The sequence below is a fragment of the Cuculus canorus genome, chromosome 5, assembly GCF_017976375.1.
Source record: "Cuculus canorus isolate bCucCan1 chromosome 5, bCucCan1.pri, whole genome shotgun sequence".
Lineage (NCBI taxonomy): Eukaryota > Metazoa > Chordata > Aves > Cuculiformes > Cuculidae > Cuculus > Cuculus canorus.
Window position 1 is genome coordinate 3100882 of NC_071405.1, and position 20957 is coordinate 3121838.

The 20957-nt window shown below is 53.2% G+C and overlaps 1 protein-coding gene across 4 annotated transcripts in view; it reads left to right on the forward strand.

The window, feature by feature from the left end:
* FRMD6 (FERM domain containing 6) overlaps nucleotides 1-17906 on the forward strand; it is a 52093-nt gene extending 34187 nt beyond the window's left edge. For 3 of the 4 annotated variants that reach the window (XM_054067366.1, XM_054067364.1, XM_054067368.1), the window contains 13 exons: nucleotides 4479-4661; nucleotides 5336-5426; nucleotides 5687-5829; nucleotides 6490-6566; nucleotides 7583-7769; nucleotides 9658-9813; nucleotides 11390-11455; nucleotides 11540-11608; nucleotides 11805-11979; nucleotides 12940-13275; nucleotides 13378-13503; nucleotides 14610-14701; nucleotides 14820-17906. In XM_054067366.1, coding sequence (XP_053923341.1) covers nucleotides 4563-4661; nucleotides 5336-5426; nucleotides 5687-5829; nucleotides 6490-6566; nucleotides 7583-7769; nucleotides 9658-9813; nucleotides 11390-11455; nucleotides 11540-11608; nucleotides 11805-11979; nucleotides 12940-13275; nucleotides 13378-13503; nucleotides 14610-14701; nucleotides 14820-15104 — 1902 coding nt within the window. In that variant the 5' untranslated portion in view covers nucleotides 4479-4562 and the 3' untranslated portion in view covers nucleotides 15105-17906. The remainder of the gene's footprint in view (nucleotides 1-4478; nucleotides 4662-5335; nucleotides 5427-5686; nucleotides 5830-6489; nucleotides 6567-7582; nucleotides 7770-9657; nucleotides 9814-11389; nucleotides 11456-11539; nucleotides 11609-11804; nucleotides 11980-12939; nucleotides 13276-13377; nucleotides 13504-14609; nucleotides 14702-14819) is intronic. The other variant, XM_054067365.1, reaches the window with a different exon arrangement.
* Nucleotides 17907-20957: the final 3051 nt, after the last annotated feature.

The window sequence follows — 20957 nt, forward strand, 5'->3', positions numbered from 1 at the left end:
CAGCAGCCACAGCCCGAGCTGCTTTTCCAAGCCGGCGAGTTTATTGCGTGATGTTTTCTTTACAGCAGAGCTTTGCGATGGGGTTTGTCCCGTGGTGTTGATACGAGGGAGGGAGGCAATGTTCCAGCAGCCTGGGATGAAAAACACAGAGGATCGAGGAATTTTCTCTGCATAACCCCGGAGCTGCAAGGCACGTAAGGGGTTTGCAGTGCATCCCTATGGAGCTTAAATGCTCTTTTCCCTGTAGCAGGGCTGGAAGACCTGGATCTCGTAGAATCACAGAATGGTTTGGGTTGGAAGGAATCTCCAGTTCCAACCCCCTGCCATGGGCAGGGACACCTCCAACTGGATCAGGGGCTCCAAGCCCCATCCAACCTGGCCTTGAACCCCTCCAGGGATGGGGCAGCCACCACTGCTCTGGGCACCCTGGGCCAGGGCCTCCCCACCCTCAGCATGAAGAATTTCTTCCTAATGTCTCATCTAAATCTTCCCCCTTCCAATTTAAAGCCATTCCCCCTCATCCTGTCACTCCATGCCCTTGGAAAAAGCCTCTCCCCAGCTTTCCTGGAGTCTGTTTCAGTGCTGGAAGCTGCTCTAAGTTCTCCCTGGAGCCTTCTCTTCTCCAGGCTGAACAACCCCATCTCTCCCATCCTGTCCTCATAGCAGAGGTGCTCCAACCCTCGGATCATCTCTGTGGTCTCCTCTGGACCAGATCCATCTCCTTCTTATGTTGAGGATTCCAGAACTGGACACAGGACTCCAGGTGGGGTCTCACCAGAGCAGAGCAGAGGGGCAGAATCCTCTCCCTCCCTGCTGGTTCCACTGCTTTGGATGCAGCCCAGGACACGGTTGGTTTCTGGGCTGTGAGCACACATTGCTGCCTGATTTTGGGCTTCTTATCCCCCAGCACCCCCAAGTCCTTCTCTGTGGTGTGGATCCATGCCTGAATTATTCTCAGTGATTTTTCCAGTTGTTTTTTCTCTCCAGATGGAAAACCCCTTGCAAAATTGACTGCGCTTGAGGTTCCCTCTTGGGTTGTGGAGTGACCCGCGTAACCCTCGTGGTGTGGCATTCCAGGGGGCTTCCTGGCAATTCAGGCTCTTTCCAGCTTGGAGTAGGGCATGTTCATGCTCTTGTGCTGGAGCAGGAGTGGCTGGGCGAGGGCAGCCGTGCAGGGTCCCGCGGAATCAAAGCTGGCATTGTAGGAATGAGCAGCAGATGCTCGGAAAGAATTTGCCGGCGTCTGGCTGGGACTGCTGGAGGCACTTCATCCTGGAAAGGGCTTTTTGTGCCCAGCCGCTAAATCTGCTGCAGCTCCAGCTCACAGAGGGCTGGCAGAGCCCCAGGGGAAGCTCCTGGAGCTGATGAGGTCTCACAAAGCCTCTGGTCACCCCTTTGGTGCCCTATGTGGTCGTCTGATGGGCTCTCATATGTGGTCATCTGATGGGCTCTTATCACGCAGCAGCAGGAACTAGACCATTGTCTATAGAAACACCAAAATATATGGGTTTTCCTTTTCCGTCTGCTTGCTTTTAGAGGTAGGGTCCTGCAGAGCTGCTGCTGGGAGAGATGTTTTCTTTGGCTCCAGCAGTGCCGTCACCACAGATGCCCACGTTCCGCTGACGCCAGCTCGTGTGTTTTAATCCCAGATGCTCAGGGACCAATTCAGGCTGCAGGGCGAGAAGTAAATATATAGACTGGCCTGGCTTGCAGCGGGACAAACAGCCCTGGAGCGGTGTGGTGCGGTGGCGAAGCTCTCCTGGAGGACGCACAAGCTGCACGGTGGGGCTCTGCCTGATTTTTAAGGACAGTTTGGAGGCAGTGAGATGATGAGCTGTGATACCGAGGTTTTTACCAGCACCCTGAAGTCTTGATTTCATTTCCAACCGCTCTTAAGAAAATGCTTTCCTTGGGGATTCTACTGTGGGAGGCTGTGGCTGAAGAGGGACCTGTTCCCAGCCGGTGGCTCCAGGCTCTCTGCGGGGTCCCGGGTGTGCAGGGCTGGTTCTGCAGTCCTGGCAGCAAAGCAAAACCTCCTAGTGATGATTTTCCCAATAAATCAGGGGTGTTTTGTGCCTGTGGCTCTAATTCTGAGCTGGCGGAGTGCTGTGCTGGGAAGATGCTTTCATGAACCCATTGGAGCTGCAGGAGAGTTTTGGGTGGGAGCAGGGTGTGGAGGGCGCTGAAGGGTGCCCCGGGGCACGGCTGCTTTGCCGGGCACAAAACACAGCCCGCACAAGTCGCTTCACGCCTGGCCCTACGTCGGTGCACGAGAGCTGCCAGGCGCCCGGCCCGGGCGAGGACGTTTGCCAAATACCTTCAGCCTCTTTTTGTTCATTGCTGTGATTTTTAATGAACCTTGAAACCAACCCGTCCGCCGCGCTCTTTGCGCTCAGTTGGGATCAATCGTGTCTGGGCATGGCTGTGATGCTCAGCCACGGTGTCTGGATGCAATGCACGGCCACGATGCGTAAATAGAACGCACAGGTGCAATGCACGGCCACGATGCATAAATGCAATGTGCAGCCACGAGGCATGGCCACGGGGCACCACCACAATGCATCGATGCAGTGCACGGGCATGATGATACCACCATAGAATCATGGAATGGTTTTGTGGGAAGGGACCTCAAAACCCATCCAGTTCCACCCCCTGCCATGGGCAGGGACACCTCCCACTGGATCAGGGGCTCCAAGCCCCATCCAACCTGGCCTTGAGCATCTCCAGGAATGGGGCAGCCACCACTGCTCTGGGCAACCTGGGCCAGTGCTTCACTGCTGTTACAGGAAAACATTTCTTCCTAAGATCTCACCTCAATCTCCCCTATTTCAGCTGGAAACCATTCCCCCTCATCCTTTCCCTTTTTCTCTTCTCTTCTCTTCTCTTCTCTTCTCTTCTCTTCTCTTCTCTTCTCTTCTCTTCTCTTCTCTTCTCTTCTCTTCTCTTCTCTTCTCTTCTCTTCTCGTCTCTTCTCTTCTCTTCTCTTCTCTTCTCCTCTTCTCTTCTCTTCTCTTCTCTTCTCTTCTCTTCTCTTCTCTTCTCTTCTCTTCTCTTCTCTTCTCTTCTCTTCTCTTCTCTTCTCTTCTCTTTCTCTTCTCCTCTCCTCTCCTCTCCTCTCCTCTCCTCTCCTCTCCTCTCCTCTCCTCTCCTCTCCTCTCCTCTCCTCTCCTCTCCTCTCCTCTCCTCTCCTCTCCTCCTAACTACCTAACACAAAGTCACCTCGGGGCACTCTTTTCCCTACTGAACAAATATCCAAGTTAAACTGTTTGGGAAGCCAAAGGTATTTTCATTCTGACCAAAACAAATATTTGGGGAAGAGGGAGACACTCTACCATCCTCGGTGCCAGCATAAATCTAGGGGTTAGAAAAAGGGTGAACTCGTTCAGAGCTTAAAGATCCTTGCTGGTGGTGTCATGCATGCATGGTGTCCCTGGGGACACTGGTGGGGTAACAAATGCTTAAGGAATATTTACTCTTAAAAATATGAATTGCCTGGAGTTAATGCTGGGACAGATACTCTTGGCTCCACTATGGATTTCGGTGAATGCTGGGAAATGGCAAAAGGCAGTGATTCCCATCTGCAAATCACTGCTAGTGCTTGGGTTGTGGTATTTATTACGTGTATTACAAGTGTTCTGGGGAGCGGCTGAGGGACCTGCGGTTGTTTAGAGGCTGAGGGGAGACCTCATCGCTCTCTGCAGCTCCCGGAAAGGAGGTTGTGGTGAGGTGGGTGCTGGGCTCTTCTCCCAGGTAACAAGAGACGGGATGAGAGGAAATGGCCTCAAGTTGCACAAGGGGAGATTTAGGTGGATATCAGGAAAAATGTCCTCACTGAAAGAGTGGTGAAGCCCTGGCAGAGGCTGCCCAGGGAGTTGGTGGACTCTCCATCTCTAGAGGCTTTCAAAAAGCATGTAGGTGTGGCGCTTGGGGACACAATTTAGTCATCACAGTGGTGTTGGGCTGATGTTTGGACTGGATGAGGTGAGAGGTCTTCTCCAACATCAATGATTCCATGATTCTGTGATTTAACCCTCAAAAAGAGCTGGAGCCGGCTGGAATGATGCTGAGGGATGCAGGGGGTCCTGCCATGAGACCCTACACTGGCCTCTCGCCTTTTTGCTGCTGGCAGCAAAACCTCCCACATCGCCGCTCCTCTCCGTCAGAGCTGGGTTTGTTCCCAGCAGATAGACTTGTGTTTTATTTAATTATGCCAGAAAAGCCTTTCCTGAGGTTTTTCTGAACCCCAACTGGGACAATAAAACTGCTTGGTCAGGATTTTTGGGCTCGGCTGATCCTGTGCTGCCCTAACCGCGGCGCCAAGCTTGGGATGTGGGGTGATCCTGGTGTGCTTAGGGGTTTTGGGGGACACCTCGCTTCTAGGGGGGCGTGGTGATGGATGGGTGGGAAGGATGCAAGCATTGGGGTGCGGGAAGCTTGGGGGGCTCGTGCACAAGGCTCAATCCCGCTCTCACTTGCAGGGATGGCACCCGCGGGGACCGAGGCCACCCCGGCCCGCTGGTGAGGTGCCAGCCGCCCGCCCCGAGCTCCAAGTCCGGACCACGATGAACAAACTGACCTTCCACAACAATAGAGTCATGCAGGACCGCCGCAGCGTTTGCATCTTCCTCCCCAACGATGACTCCCTCAACATCATCATCAACGTAAGGCGGCGCGAGGACCGGGGAAAGCCCCTGAGCACTGATGTTTTCATCACACCCAGGGCTCATTACAAGCTCTGCTTTTAGTTTTGAGCCTGCCTGCTCTCAGCCTGATGGAGAAACGCACACGAGTTGTTCCTCCCTGAAGGCTGCAGCAATGTTTTATGCTCTCCTGTGCCTTCTTGACTCGAGGTGCAGCTGATTTTTGGCAGGTGACCTGCTCTGTGCATCCCATGGAGTGGCATGATGTGGAGCGGGCAGTCCTTGTTCGGTCCTCACTCCATGCATCCGTTGTGGATGGCAATTTGGCCTCGTGTAGGCAGGCAGAGGCAGGAACGGGTTTATCTCTGATTTGAATGTAGTATTTAACGTGAAATTCCCCCACTTTTTCATTTTATCAGTTCCCCACCACACGATATTGGGTTCTCTGCCCCCCAAAACCACGCTGGTTGCAGCGAGGTCTCAACTCTCAAGCTGCCCCATGGTCCCCAGTGGAGCTCTGGTCCTGCACCCCAGGATGGAACCTGGTTTTTTTTTTTTTCCATGCTGGACCCATGGAAAAATGAGCCCCACAGCCCAACCTGTCCCCCCTGCTCCTGCTCAGGGAATCTGGTGTGGGGTTCGGCGTCGCCTGCCCAGCAGATGCAGTGGGGATCACGTGTGGGATTCTTTTGCAGGTGAAGATTTTGTGCCACGAGTTACTGGTACAGGTGTGTGACCTCCTGAGGCTGAAGGACTGTCACCTCTTCGGGCTCAGCGTCATCCAGAGTAAGTCGGTGGGGTTTATGGCTCGGGGTTTGGTGCCCATCACAGCTCAGCTCGGCTCAGTGCCACCGGGTCAAGGATGCGTTTTTGCCCAAAGGTGGGTGCAAATTCACCCAGAACTTTGGTGACCTCTCATTAGGTGACAAGGAGGTGATGGACACCCCCTACCCACCCCATAGCAGTGGGTCAGGGGAGCTGGGTCAGGGCGCAGGGGGATGCAGGGGACACACGGGGAATGCTGATGCCACCTCTGTCCCACCCAGACAATGAGCATGTGTACATGGACCTGGCCCAGAAACTCTACAAGTACTGCCCCAAGGAGTGGAAGAAGGAGGCCAGCAAGGTCAGCGGTGAGGTCTTGCATGGAGAGATGACGGCAGTAAGGCCACCTCTATCCCCATCGCAGGTCACTTCCAGGACACGGGAATGCAGCCGAGGGGTGGGGAGGGAGCACTTGGCTTTTTAGCCAGCGCGGAGCGGCGAGGTGGGCGTGCAGGGCGATACCCAGTGATGTTTGGTGGCCGTCACCCCAAGCATCACCGTATGCCCCGGCTGGGGATGTGTCCTCCACGCTCCCCACCTTGGAGCTGTGATTTCTTTTTTTCTCCCTTATTTCTTTATACTTCAGCAGTATTTTTAAGGCATCCCTTCTTCCAGTTTCTAAAATCAAGTGTTTGGTTTTTTCCCCCCCCAAAAAAGAACCTTTTAACTATTTCAGTGCCAAGGGAGCGGCGTGAAGGCTCCTGTGCTGTCGCTGAGGCAGGAACTGGTGGTGAGGGACTGCAGAACCCCTGGGGGTCTCAAAGTCAGCCTCCTGCCTCTTTAAATCCAAATCTCTTTCACGTTTCAGCACATTGAGGTGGGGAAGATGGGTGTCAAACTCTTAATTCAGGAACAAAATGCCCTCAATGTTAGAGAGTGAACTCTTCCCTGCAGCTTTCACCCCATGGGGGGCAAAAGGGTGGTCCTGATGGACCTGGTTCTGGGTGAGCCAAGGCGAGGGGCCAGGGGCTGGGACGCGATGCCAGGATCTCTGCAGGAGATCTGAATATCTCCTCCATTCCAGGGGATCGACCAGTTTGGCCCTCCAATGATCATCCACTTCCGAGTGCAGTACTACGTGGAGAACGGCAGGTTGATCAGGTAGGGTGCACACCCACATGTCCCCATCGCGGTGGGCACACACACGGGGGGAGCAGAGGAGCAGCCTAGGCTGCCCCCAGCTTGGGCAACCACTCACTGGGATGCTCTGGGGTGCAACCATAGCCTTGGGATGCTCTGGGATGGTGCTCACCCACCCAAAAGCGTTGAGCTTGATGATCTGAAAGGTCTTTTCCAATCTAAATGATTCTATTTAGAGCTCTTCCCTTCTGGTAGAGCTCGTTGTGTCTGAGTGCTGGAGGTGGTTGGGCTGCTGCTCCCAGCCAGCAAGGACAAAGCCTTTTGGGAAGTTCAGCACATCATGTTTAGGTTTTTGTAACAGATTAACGTGGGGCACTGCCTGATTTTAAGTGACGCGAGTGCCTGTGGCTGGGTGGGAGCTTCAGGTCCTGTTTCATGGGAAAACACAGTTTTCAAGGTCCTGAGTGCGTGGGGGTGCGGTGGCATCTGCAGTGATGTGGGGATGCTGCTGGGAGGGTTATAATTTCAGCACAGTGAAGGAGCTGTGGTTTTACACCACCTAATCGGAGACTAGAATCATAGAATAGTTTGGGTTGGAAGGGATCTCAAAGCCCATCTGGTTCCAACCCCCTGCCATGGGCAGGGACATCTCCCACTGGATCAGGGGCTCCAAGCCCCATCCAACCTGGCCTGGAACCCCTCCAGGGATGGGGCAGCCACCGCTTCCCTGGACAACCTGGGCCAGGGCCTCCCCACCCTAGTCGTGAAGAATTTCTTCCCCATATCCACTCTAAACCTCTTCTTATTCAGTTTAAAGCCATCATCCCTTGTTCTATTGCTTCAGGCCATGGAAAAACTCCCCATCTTTCTTATCAGCTCCCTTTCAGTACTGGAAGGAGCCTCAGCTTTAAAAATGGGGCAAACAAGTTGGCTCCAACCCTCTCCCTCTGTAAGAGCTTCAGACCAGGTGGCAGTTGCTGGAGTTGTCTCCCAGCCCCTTGGCTTGGTCTCCTCACCCTTCTCCTCTGTCTCCGCAGTGACCGAACGGCGCGCTATTATTACTACTGGCACCTGCGGAAGCAAGTGCTGCACTCGCAGTGTGTCCTTCGCGAGGAAGCTTATTTCCTCCTCACGGCCTTCGCCCTCCAAGCTGACCTGGGTGACTTCAAGCGCAACAAGCACTACGGGAAGTATTTCGAGCCCGAAGCCTATTTCCCTGCCTGGGTAAGTGCCCCATGAGGTGGTCCTTGCTGTAAGCTCATGCAAATCCCTGCGTGGCTGGTGATGCGGGGATGCTTGGAGGCTTCCTGGGAGTCTGGAGTTCCTGCTGCATCCCTATTTCTGCCTTAGTCCTGGTTATTAATAACCTCTGACAACTGCAGGGCTGCAAATAGCTGCGGGCAGGGAGGGTTGGGGTCGATGCGGTGGCTGGGGCAGCCCATGATGCTGCTGGGGTTTCCCTGTGCGCAGCAGGGATGCTCGTGAGGGCTTCACTGGGTGCCGTGTGCCATCACAGCATCATAGAATCGTAGAAGAGTTTGGGTTGGAAGGGACCTTAGAGATCATCTAGTTCAAGCCCCTGCCATGGGCAGGGACACCTCCCACTGGATCAGTCCATTTATTACCAGAGAGGTAAATATTAGTTAGAGAGGGGCTGAGAGGGACCATGTGTGATGCCCCCTCAGATCCCAAACAGCTGAACCTCCCGCATGGTTCCTCACAGCCAGGGCTACCAGCAGGTGTTGGAGAAGAGAAGATTCATAAAAGTTCTAGGCACCACTGCCCACTTTATGTATTTTCTTGGACCCCTCACCACAAGAAGGATGTTGAGGCTCTGGAGCGTGTCCGGAGAAGAGCAACGAAGCTGGTGAGGGGCTGGAGAACAAGTCTGACGAGGAGCGGCTGAGAGAGCTGGGGGTGTTCAGCCTGGAGAAGAGGAGGCTGAGGGGAGACCTTATTGCTCTCTACAACTGCCTGAAAGGAGGTTGTGGAGAGGAGGGAGCTGGGCTCTTCTCCCAAGTGACAGGGGACAGGACAAGAGGGAATGGCCTGAAGCTCCGTCAGGGGAGGGTCAGGTTGGATATCAGAAAAAAATTCTTCACAGAAAGAGTCATTGGGCACTGGAACAGCTGCCCAGGGAGGGGTCGAGTCACCTTCCCTGGAGGTGTTTAAGGAACGGGTGGATGAAGTGCTGAGGGACATGGTTTAGGGAGTGTTAGGAATGGTTGGACTTGATGATCCAGTGGGTCCTTTCCAACCTGGTGATTCTGTGATTCTGTGATTCTTGGTTTTGCCCCAAATTTACCAGTTTTTCCTTTTGTTGTACCTGTCGCTAAGGAGCAATGACCCCCAGGGCTGTGTCCGCAGCCATGCAGGGCCCCGTATCTGGCTCTCCCTGCCCTGACTTGGGCATCAATGGTGTGAGCTCCATGAGCATGCCTGCACTTCCCAGTGGGAAATCCTGTGGTGAGAAGTTATGGAATCATGGAATCATTAAGGTTGGAAAAGACCTCTAATATCATCCAGTCCAACCATCAGCCCAACCCCACAGTGCCAACTAAACCATGTCCCCAAGTGCTGTGGCCACATGCTTTTTGAATCCCTCCGGGGATGGGGACTCCACCACTGCCCTGGGCAGCCTCTGCCAATGTTTCACCACTCTTTCAGTAAAGAATTTTTTCCTAATATTCAATCTAAACCTCCCTTGCACGACTTGAGGCCATTTCCTCTCATCCTATGATTTGTGACTTGGGAGAAGAGCCCAGCACCCACCTCACCACAACCTCCTTTCCAGGAGCTGCAGAGAGCGATGAGGTCTCCCCTCAGCCCCCTCTTCTCCAGGATAAACAACCCCAGGTCCCTCAGCCACCTCTCATAACCCCTGTTCTCCAGCCCCTTTCCCAGCTCCGTTCCCTTCTCTGGATGCTCTCCAGCAACTCAATGTCCTTCTTGCATCTAGGGGCAACTTGTTGCTGCTGTATCTATTTTGCTTGCAGGTCTCCATAACAGAGTGTATTGTTCCAGTTTCCCTTTTCCCTGGAAATCACCGCTGCCCGGGATCACCGGGGCTGGCAGCCACAGAATGGATGAACTTCTCTTCTCCTCCAAACAGGTGGTTGCAAAGAGGGGCAAGGACTACATCCTGAAGCATGTCCCCAACATGCACAAGGACCAGTTTGCCCTCACGGCCTCGGAAGCCCACCTCAAGTACATCAAGGAGGCCGTCCGGCTGGATGACGTGGCTGTGCACTACTACAGGTTGTACAAGGTGAGCCCCGGCCGCGAGCCCAGGATGGCCTTCAGCTTTGGAGCTCCTTTTTATGGAAAGGAGCAACTGCCCACCAATTCCTAAGGTATTTTGGGGAGAGCTGCATTGGGACTGGCTGGAGGAGAGCAGCCTCAAGGGCAGTACTTTGCTCCCACAGGCAGGGAGAGGCAGCTTTAAATAGGTCTATCATTTTCTACAAGTTATGGAGAGGTTTGTTGGGGTGCGAGGAGAAAGCTGTGAGGTTTCTGGGATGTTATTTTACGAGGCTGAGCGAACTCGGCTCTTTAGTCTGGAGAAGAGGAAGCTGAGGGGAGACCTCATCGCTCTCTACAACTGCCCAAGAGGAGGTTGTGGTGAGGTGGGTGTTGGTCTCTCTCCCAAGTTATGACAGGACAAGAAGAAATGTCTTCAAGTTGCACCAGGAGAGGTTCAGACTGAACATCGGGAAAAATTTCTTCATGAAAAGGGTTCTCAGGCCCTGGCAGAGGCTGCCCAGGGAGGGAGTGGAGTCCCCATCCCTGGAGAGGTTTAAAAGCCGGGTAGATGAGGTGCTCGGGGACCTGGTTTAGAAGTGGACAGGTATGGTTGGGCTTGTTGATCTCAAAGGTCTTTTCCAACCAAGCGATTCTATGATTCTGTGATATCTCCTCCTTAAGAAATATATGCTGCCTTTTCCTCCTGGGAACAAAGCAATTTGTTTGCTGGGAGCTTGGTGCTTCGCCAGCCGGTTTATAGCGTCTTTAAGTTAAAGAGAAGTTTGTCTTCAGGAGAGCACAGGGAACGACAAGTACAGAGAGTATTTAAGCACAGCAAGAGGGTACATTGTTGAAAAGGGCTATAATAAAACATTAAACCCTTGTTTGCAGCCCCAGCCTTTCATTACCTGAAGGTGCTCCAGGAAAGCTGGGGAGGGGCTTTTTCCAAGGGCCTGGAGTGATAGGACGAGGGGGAATGGCTTTAAATTGGAAGGGGGGAGATTTAGATTAGACATTAGGAAGAGATTCTTCACACTGAGAGTGGTGAGAGAGGAGAGAGTGGTGAGTGAGGAGACCTTAAGAGCAGCTTCCAGCACTGAAAGGGGCTCCAGGAAAGCTGGGGAGGGGCTTTTTCCAAGGGCCTGGAGTGACAGGACGAAGGAAAATGGCTTTAAATTGGAAGCAGGAAGATTTAGATTAGACATTAGGAAGAAATTCTTCACGCTGAGGGCAGGGAGGCCCTGGCCCAGGTTGCCCAGAGCAGTGGGGGCTGCTCCATCCCTGGAGGGGTTCCAGGCCAGGTTGGATGGGGCTTGGAGCCCCTGATCCAGTGGGAGGTGTCCCTGCCCGTGTCAGGGGGTAGAACTGGATGGGCTTTGAGGTTCCCTCCAACCCAACCCATTCTATTATTCTATGATCTTAAGGGTCCTTTCCAACCTCAACGATCCTATGATCAACGTGTCCCCTACTGCCCGCAGCTGTTGTTGCTGCGTGGAGATGGGGTGATTAAAGAAGGATATCTGGACTGGGGGTGGTGGTACATTTATCCACTTCATGCTGCAAATTGTGAATTTAAAACCATCTAATTTCCCCCCACTTAGGACAAAAGGGAGGTGGAGGCTTCCCTGACACTGGGGCTGACGACACGGGGCATCCAGATCTTCCAGGTAAGCATCCGAGCGAGGGCTACAGCTCGGCTCCCTGCCCACTGCTGGCATCCTCAGCTGGGCCTGTCCCTTCTCTTTTTGCAGAACTTGGATGAAGAAAAGCAGCTGCTCTACGACTTCCCTTGGACAAACGTGGGGAAACTGGTGTTCGTGGTGAGTGCCACCATCCTGAGGTAGAGCATCCCTGCCCGTGTCCCTCCTGGACTCGGATTTGGGCATGGGGTGGTGTTGAGCAAACCTCAAGCAGGGTGACTGCAAGCTGGGGAGTTAAGGGGTGGGATGCAGCAGGACTGGGGGGGGATTAAGGTGTTGTTCTCCCTGGAGCTGATGTCCTCCATGTCCCATGTAGGGCAAGAAGTTTGAGATCCTGCCCGATGGGCTGCCCTCGGCCAGGAAGCTCATCTACTACACGGGCTGTCCGCTGCGCTCCCGCCACCTCCTGCAGCTGCTCAGCAGCAGCCACCGGCTCTACATGAACCTGCAGCCCATCCTGCGCCAGGTCCGGAAGCTGGAGGAGAATGAGGGTAGGTTCTTTCTTCTCTTCCTTCTCTTCTTCCTCCTTTGCCTCCTTTTCTTCTTTCTCCTCATTCTTCTCCTCTTTATCCTACTTCTCATTTTCTTTTCCCTTCTCTTGTTCTTCCTCCTCTTCCTTCTCTTCCTCTTCTTCCTCTTCATCCTATTCATCTTCCTCCTCTTTCTACTCCTCTTTTTCTTTCTTGTCTTCCTTCTCCTCTTCATCCTCCTGCTCATTTTCTTTCTCTTCCTCTTGTTCTTCCTCCTCTTCCTCCTCCTCACCTTCTTCCTCCTCCTTGTCCTCATCTTCTTCTGCCTTCTTGGCCTCCTCATTGTCTTCCTCATCCTCATCTTCATCATTCTCTTTTTTTTCCAGTTCCTCCTCTTCTCTTCTCTTCTCTTCTCTTCTCTTCTCTTCTCTTCTCTTCTCTTCTCTTCTCTTCTCTTCTCTTCTCTTCTCTTCTCTTCTCTTCTCTTCTCTTCTCTTCTCTTCTCTTTCTTTCTTTCTTTTTCTTTCTTTCTTTCTTTCTTTCTTTCTTTCTTTCTTTCTTTCTTTCTTTCTTTCTTTCTTTCTTTCTTTCTTTCTTTCTTTCTTTTTCTTTCTCCTCTCCCTTCTCCTTTTCTTCTTCGTCCCCTTCTTCCTCTTCATCCTCCTTCTCATTTTCTTTCTCCTCCTTCACTTCATCCTTCTTTCTCCTTCTCCTCCTCCTTCTCCCCTTCTTCCTCTTCCTCCTCCTCCTCCTTTGGAGGGACAGCACAACACAGAGTTTGAGGTTCTTCACCCCACCGTCCCCAAATGCCACTAGGACAGGGCTGGCTCCTGATGTGCGTCCTGATGTGCGGTTGGGTGGCAGTGTCCCTGGGTGTCCCTTGGTTCCGGGGGGATCCATGCCCTTCCCAAGGGACCAGGTTGCCTCAGGGCGTTGGGGTGTCAGCTGCCACCTGCCAACACTTTGCTGCTGGCCTTGCAGAGAAGAAGCAGTACCGTGAGTCCTACATCAGCGACACCCTCGACCTGGACATGGAGCAGCTGGAGAAGCGCTCTCGGGCCAGTGGCAGCAGTGCCGGCAGCATCCGGCACAAGCGCCTGTCCCGGCACTCCACCGCTAGCCACAGCAGCTCCCACACCTCCGGCATTGAGGCTGATCCCAAACCCAGGGAGATGGGGCCCGAGGATGGCTTCTCAGGCGCCAGTGCCCACCGCAAACTGAAGACCTGCAGCTCCATGACCAGCCACGGCAGCTCCCACACCTCCGGCGTGGAGAGCGGTGGGAAGGACCGCCTGGAGGAGGACTCCCAGGATGATGGTGAGACACCAGCCGAGGTTTTCCAGCTTCCATGTGCTTGGGGTTGGAGGGTGCTCTGGAGGTGCTCATCAATGGCTTGTCCCACTTCCTCCTCACCTGCAGAAATTGAGATGCTGGTGGATGACCCCCGGGAGCTGGAGCAGGCTGGTGAGATGGAGGTGAGCCCCGACATGTGTGTCTACATCACGGAGGACATGCTGCTGTCACGCAAGTTCAACGGGCACTCAGGTAAGGTTACAGATGCTTGTATATCCAATTCCCGAAGGCAGGTCATACTTTCGGCCTTCGGCAGAGCAAAATTAGCCCAAGGTGTCCATTTGGGATTCTGGGAAGAGCCATTGACCCAGTGGTTTGAAGGAGAGATGGGGTGAATTTGGTGAAGTTATGAAAAGAAAGGGTTGCCCAAGAAAGGTGTGGGTTCGAGTTGGAGCAGGACTGGTGCTCTGCGTAGCTGCTCCAAAGCGTGGGTGTTTGTGGATTATTTGGATACCAGAGGATGATTACAGGAGCTGCCCATGGGCAATGGACCTAAATTTGGTGATGTTCTCGATTGGTGGTTCCTGCTCTGATTTTCATGGCAACTCCTTGCTTATTCCCCTGAGCAAGGGTGCTGTCGTCAGGTGTGTGAGCCTGGCATCGAAGATGATCCGAGGGCTGGAGCACCCCCCACATGAGGACAGGATGAGAGAGTTGGGGTTGCTCAGACTGGAGAAGAGAAGGCTCTGGGGATGCCTTAGAGCAGCTTCCAGCTGGGGAGGGGGTCTGGATCAGAAACTGCAGGGATAGGACCAGGGGGGACAGTTTTCAGCTGAAAGAGAGGAGGTTGAGAGGAGATCTTAGGAAGAAATGTTTTGCTGCAATGGTGGTGAGGCCCTGGCCCAGGTTGCCCAGAGCAGTGGTGGCTGCCCCATCCCTGGAGGAGTTCCAGGCCAGGTTGGATGGGGCTTGGAGCCCCTGATCCAGTGGGAGGTGTCCCTGCCCATGGAAGGGGTGTGGAACGGGATGGGCTTTGAGGTCCCTTCCAACCCAAACAGTTCTCTGGTTCTATGATTCTCCAGATCTGTGGCTGCCCCAGAGAGTTGCCCACATTTCCAGCTCAGTGCTGGGTTCTTCTGGGAGGTCTCTGAGGTTCCCTGGGGATGGCTTTGGATGCCATTCTGGTGCAAATTAGGGAAGCTTTGTAGGTAATGCTGGTTGCATATGGAGTTGTTAGGGTGAAGGCACCCCATCAAGCTGAGGGTGTCTTCACCCCAAACCACAGGCACAGATCCCAAGATTTCTGAGAAGCGTCAAAGTAACCTTCGTACCCTCCTCTTCCTCTCCTCCCCATGCAGGGCTTATCGTGAAAGAGATTAGCTCCTCCACGTCCAGCTCCTCGGAGACGGTGGTGAAGCTGCGGGGACAGAGCACTGACTCCTTACCCCAGGTACGTGGTGATGGTGGAGCTTTGAGAAGCCCAAAGACCTGCTGGCACCAGGGTTTTGGGTTTCTCTGACCTCGTTGTCTCATCGGTGGGTCCTGAGCACCTTCTATGCTTTATCCAGACAACGTGCAGGAAACCGAAGACATCAACGGACCGGCACAGCCTGAGCCTGGATGACATTCGGCTCTACCAGAAGGACTTCTTGCAGTTGGCCAACCTCTGCCAGGATACGGCACAGAGTTACACCTTTGGCTGCCCTCACGGGCTGGAGGAGGAAGGGCTCTACTGCAACGGCTGCTTGGCCCAGCAATGCATCAACATCCAGGACACCTTCCCTGTCAAAAGAACCAGCAAATACTTCTCTTTGGACCTCACCCACGACGAAGTCCCCGAGTTCGTTGTCTGAGCGCCACGGGGGGCAGGACTGGCTGCCCACCCTTGGTGGGGAAAGCTGGGGCTCCCTGCCCTATGCTGGGGGCCATCAATGCCTCCTTCCCTCACACCACTCCCTGCAAACCGAAGCAGTGTAAACCACTGCACTTGGAGGATCACCCCAATGGCAGGTGGGATGGGGAGTCCTGGTCCCCCAGCATCCTTTCTCCTCTGGATGAGTTTGTGCGAAACACAAGTTGTCTTATTTCGACTGGGAGAAGCACAAATCGTTTGATCTAGCAGAAGCCAACCCGTTTTCTCATTGCCTTTTGGCTAGTTGGCTTCTTCTCCTTCTTGCCCCCATCCTCCTGGTGGCTCCGATGGTTGCTTGGTGACAACCGATGCCAGAGAGAAAGTGCCAGACTCTGTTCAAGTCAAGCCAAAGAGATGTAAATACCCTGAAGGCCAGTATGGGAAGGGAGAATTAAGCAATAACCAGCCTGGGATCTCTGTGCCCCTGGAGAAGGGCACAGACAGCGGTTGCTGGAGCTGAGCATCAACCCAGTTCTTCCAAAACCACGTGCTGGAGGTCAGGCTGGAGCTGTCCCAGCGTGGGACCCATTTGCAGCTTGGTTTTTTTAATTCTTTATTTTGTTTTTCTTTGAGAAAAAAAAACTCACCCAAGAAAACCCAAAGTAAAGGAGAATGGAAAAGAATAGGTCACCTGTATGGATATTGCAATAATGCATCCCAAATGTTGAATATATAGAGATTACATATATAAATATATCAAGGTATGTATGTTTATATATGTCTGGATCTTATAGACCCAGTTGTGTTTTACTTCTGCTCTAAAATGCCTTTTATACAAAGGATCTGCCTCTCTTCTTTAAGGAACCGTATAAAAAAAATCCTATTTTTTCTAAGCACTAAGGTGAGAAACCAGACTTTCCTCTCGAGAAGAAGATGGATGCAACCACGTCCTACACGTGGCTCTTCCCGGCGCACTCTCCGTTGTGTTTTACCAAGGCTTCTCATGCGTCTTCAAGTCTCTTACAGCTTGAATAGTTCTGCTAAAAGCTGATGGTGATGGAAAAACAAGGATGGCTTCTGAGAGTGTCCCAAGGGAAGCTCACCTGCCGAGGTGTGATATCTGCCATCAGGACAGGAGCGTAAAGCATTCCAGCAGCGAATATTCACAGCACAAATGCCTTTTTAGTCAATATTTTTAATTAGAGTTCAGCGATCGACAGCCAAAGGTTTGCCGTATTTTGATATTCCACCTTTTTTTTTTTAAACTGGAACCTTTTCTTAAGAAGAAGAATTATTTTATAACTAAGCACAATCTTATTTTTATAAGAAACGTTTGCAGAGGAAGCCAAGAAAGGGGAGCTGGTACCAAAGGAAATGGAGCAAAGCTATTGCCACGATGTGAAGAAATGGATGTTACCGTGGTTGGGGAGCTGGTAGGGGAGAGCATCAGGCGCTGATGTGGCTCCACACTGTGGGATAGTGGCATTGGCACAACCCGTCCCCACCCCAGAGCTTGATATTGCCAGGCATGAGGAATATTATGGGAAAATAGTCATAGAATTATGGACTAGTTTGGGTTGGAAGGGATCTCAAAGTCCATCCAGTTCCAACCCCGTGCCATGGGCAGGGACACCTCCCATGGGACCAGGTTGCCCCATCCAACCTGGCCTTGAACCCCTCCAGAGATGGGGCAGCCACCACTGCTCTGGGCAACCTGGGCCAGGGCCTCCCCACCCTCAGCGTGAAGAATTTCTTCCCAATGTCTAATCTAAACCTCTCCCCTCCAATTTAAATTCAATTTGGCAGCCAGATGCTGGCAGGGTCACCTGGAGGCTGGTGGCCCCCCTAAAGCCTCCCTTTATCTCCCCCAGCATCAGCCAGGGCAGCTGTGCAGGCAGGTCGGTGCGCCCTGTTCTGCTTTTGGGGGGACCCCAGCAAGCACCTCAAAGGCTTCACTTGTGGGCACCGTGTCCAATGTTGGGATTTTCCAGCAGCAGCACTTGTGGGCACCACGTCCAAAGTTGGGATTTGCCAGTCCAGACCCTGATCCACAGCCAGGTTTGCGGTGTAGAGGGATGACTGGTGCATGCACCAGCGACAGCGTCTGCCGTGCTGGGACCCACAGGGGCAGGAAAATCCCTGAAATTCATCCGCAGCCCCTTTTTTTGACCCTTGTTCAATGCTTAGGCAGCAGCACCAGCTGGGGGTTCCTCCTGGCTCCCCCTTTGCCAGCGAGCTCCGGGTGCCCTCCGTGGGACATCACTACTCTGCAGAAACACCAAATTGGAGGGATTTGGGGTAAATTGTGTAAAGAAACGCTTGATGCTGTTCAGAAAGCATGGGGACGGCACAGCTAGACCAGAGCTTCTCCATTTCTTCTCCCCTCTGCGTTATCCTGCAGCCAAATCCAGACCAAAGCATCCCAGCCAGAGCTGGAGCGATGCCGGGAGGTGTGGTGGGGCTCAGCCTACGGAAAGCGGAGCTGAGGAGCAAGAGGGGGGACACAGAGGTGCCATTTATTTTGCAGGTGGCCAAGGCAGCCATGCGGGTCCCGCGGGGGACGGGGTGGCCGTGCCCTTCGTGCCGGTGCAATCGGCTGTCTGTCTGCAGGAACGAAATCGTCCTTTCTGTGAAAGGATCTTCCCATCAGGGCGATGGGAGAGCCAGTGACTGTATTGCAGGAGAAAAACCCCAAGGAAAATTATTCCAAGCCCCCGCAGCCAAATGCTTTTGTGCCAATGAAGTTTGTTGTGTGCCTTTTGGGGTACGGCTGGGAATGACAATAAAGTGACAGTTGTTTGCATTGCTTTGACTCTTTAAAATGCTCCCAGGCTGAAGCGAGGGATGAAATGCATCTGAACTTAACCAACGTGCTGCATTTATTGTGCTCTCTGCTCCAGCGCCGCTTGGCTCCGGAGAGCAGGTTAAGGTAATTCCTGCCTTGGGATGGGGAATCGTAGAATCGCTTGCTTGGAAAAGACCTTTGAGATCATCAAACCCAACCATTCCTGTCCACTACTAAACCAGATCCCTGAGCGTCTCATTGCCCGTCTTTTAGACCTCTTCAGGGATGGGGACTCCACCACCTCCCCGGGCAGCCTCTGCCAGGGCTGAGAACCCTTTCGGTGAAGGAATTTTTCCCGATGTCCAATCTGAACGTCTCCTGGTGCAACTTGAGGCCATTCCCTTTCATCCTATCACCTATAATTTGGGAGAAGAGACCAACAGCCACCCAATTCCCATGGGCCGTTAGCCCGTGGCTTGCTGTGGCCGTGGGCACACCTGGCCTTGGCCAAGCTGCTGAGCAAGGTGTGATTTGCTTCATTCTTACTTATTGCCCTCCTCCTCCAAATGCTTCCCTGTTTCCAGAGCAGAGAAGCCCAGCATGGACATCACCCCTCAGCCTGGGTGGGTGGTGGTGGCAGCAGGGACTGCAGGGAGCGGGGGATGCCCTAACCTGTCCCCACCACCACCTGTCCCCACCACCAGCAGCTCCACTATTTAATCCCCCTTTCTCCTTCCCACTCTGCTTGGAGGGGGCTCAGCTTAGGGAGGGTGGGATGGGCGTTTGAGAGCAACACCAGGGTGAATTTCCTGAAAGGGAGAAGCTCCATCATCCTAGTTAAAGACGTGGCCTTCAGCAGAATCCTGCCCAAGAGCCTGGGACAGCATCTGTCTTTGGGCCAAGCGAGCACAAGGATGCTGGCAGAGCTGCCACCTCCACTCTTGAGACACCTGGTGAGGATTTATTGAGGTCCCACTCTCCGCAAGCGCACGGGCAGGGAAAAGTTCGTTTTCTTTTTCCTGAGTCAACGCTTTTGGGTGAAGTGTGTGGATTCTCTAGTGTCTGATAGAAGGTTTGTGCTGCAGCCTACCCCATCTCCAACACCCAGGCCCACCATCCCATGTCCCAAGCCTCTAATTAAACTCATCAGGACATAATTAGCCAGCTCTTTCGGTCTTGGTTTTGCCTGGTTTGCTGATCCTGGCACTTACTTCTCCAGCCAAGGAAAGGTGTTGTGTAAGGTACTAATAACCACAGCCTTCCCATGTCCCTGTTCCCTGTTCCCTGCGCATCTCTTGAGCTTCAGCATATTGACCCCTTTGCACCCAAAACTCTCCTAACTGCTGAGACACAAGTGGTAGAGAAGGGCTGTCTGCTCAGACTGATGTCCTGAGTTCACTGTTATTAGCAGCAAAATCCCAATTTCCTGCTGAAGATAAATCATAGAATCATAGAATCACTCGGTTGGAAAAGACCTTTGAGATCACCAAGCGCAACCGTACCTGTCCACTACTAAATCATATCCCTAAGCTCTTCTTCTACCCATCTTTTAAAGACCTCCAGGGATGGTGACTCCATCACCTCCCTGCGCAGCCTCTGCCAGGGCTTCACCACTCTGTTAGTAAAGAAATTTTTCCTCATATCCAGCCTAAACCTCCCCTGGTGCAGCTTGAGGCCTTTTCCTCTCACCCTATCACTTGTTGCCTGGGAGAAGAGACCCAACACCCATCTCACCATAACCTCCTTCCCAGGAGCTGCAGAGAGCGATGAGGTCTCCCCTCAGCCCTCTCTTCTCCAGACGAAGCAGCCCCAGGTCCCTCAGCTGCTCCCAGAACCCCTCGTCTCCAGCTCTTCCCCAGCTCCGTTCCCTTCTCTGGATGCGCTCCAGCCCCTCAATGTCCTTCTTGCAGTGAGGGGCCCAAAACTGAACCCAGGATTCAATGTGTGACCTCACCAGCGCCCAGTATGGGGACACAATCCCTTCTGGGGACACCTGCTGGGCACCCCATGGCTGATCCAAGCCAGGATGCTGTTGGCCACCTGGGCCACTGCTGGCTCATGTTCAGCCGCTGTCAACCAAAGATGAATATGAAGATAAAGGTATGAAGATGAAGAGGTGAAGATGAAGAGATGAAGATGAAGCAGAAGAGCCTATCATCCCATGGGAAAGCACCACCACTAAAGCTTCCTGAATGCTTTCTCCCATCAGGTGCCACCAACGTACAGGTGTGGATCTGACCATGTGCCCTGCTAATGGTGGGACCACTGAGGCTAGTACCACCCCCCAGGAGCCTGGTGCATCCCTGGGACCTACACTGGAGCCTGTCCACCTTTGCCACCCTCCAAACACCCTGGGAGAGAGGTAGGGGTGAAGATGTGAAGCTTTGCCCTCTGGCATGGGGCATCACAGAATCATAGAATCACCAGGTTGGAAAAGACCTCTTGGATCATCGAGTCCAATCATTCCTATCTGCCACTAAACCATGTCCCTGAGCACCTCGTGTACCTTCTGCCTTCCTCCCCTGGCTCCCTCAGCATCTGCTGTGGAGTGATGCCAGGGAGCATCGTGGACTTTCTCTTCTCATCCAAAAAACTAATTGTACAAGCATTTTCCCTTTGTCCTCCATCCTCAGCAAGGCGGGCGCTGACCATCGGGTGACCACGGGTCTCGATGCCTAATTACTGATTGCCGTAACATTTTCAGGGCAGTTAATTGCCTCACGCAGGAGGGAGGAACACGAGGGAGCGAGCGGCTTCTGCATTGTCTGCTACAAAGCACAGCCTCCCGCTTTCATCCTTGCCCTTTAACGGAATGACATTTCCCTAAACCCAGATGTTGAATCTCTTTTTAGATGAGCCTGCAGAGCGAACCACCCCAGGGAGAGGCAGGGAGGGGGGCTCCCACCCCCGAGGCTCTGTTGAGTCAACCCTCATAACCCCAGCCATGCTTTGAAGAGAATCCTCCTCTCTTTGAAGGCTTTTGATGCCTCAGCTTCTTCATCTCACCGTGGGAGAGGTCCCCAGGGGGGAGAAAGGTCCTCCAGTTCCCATCCTGGAGTGGCCCCAGGC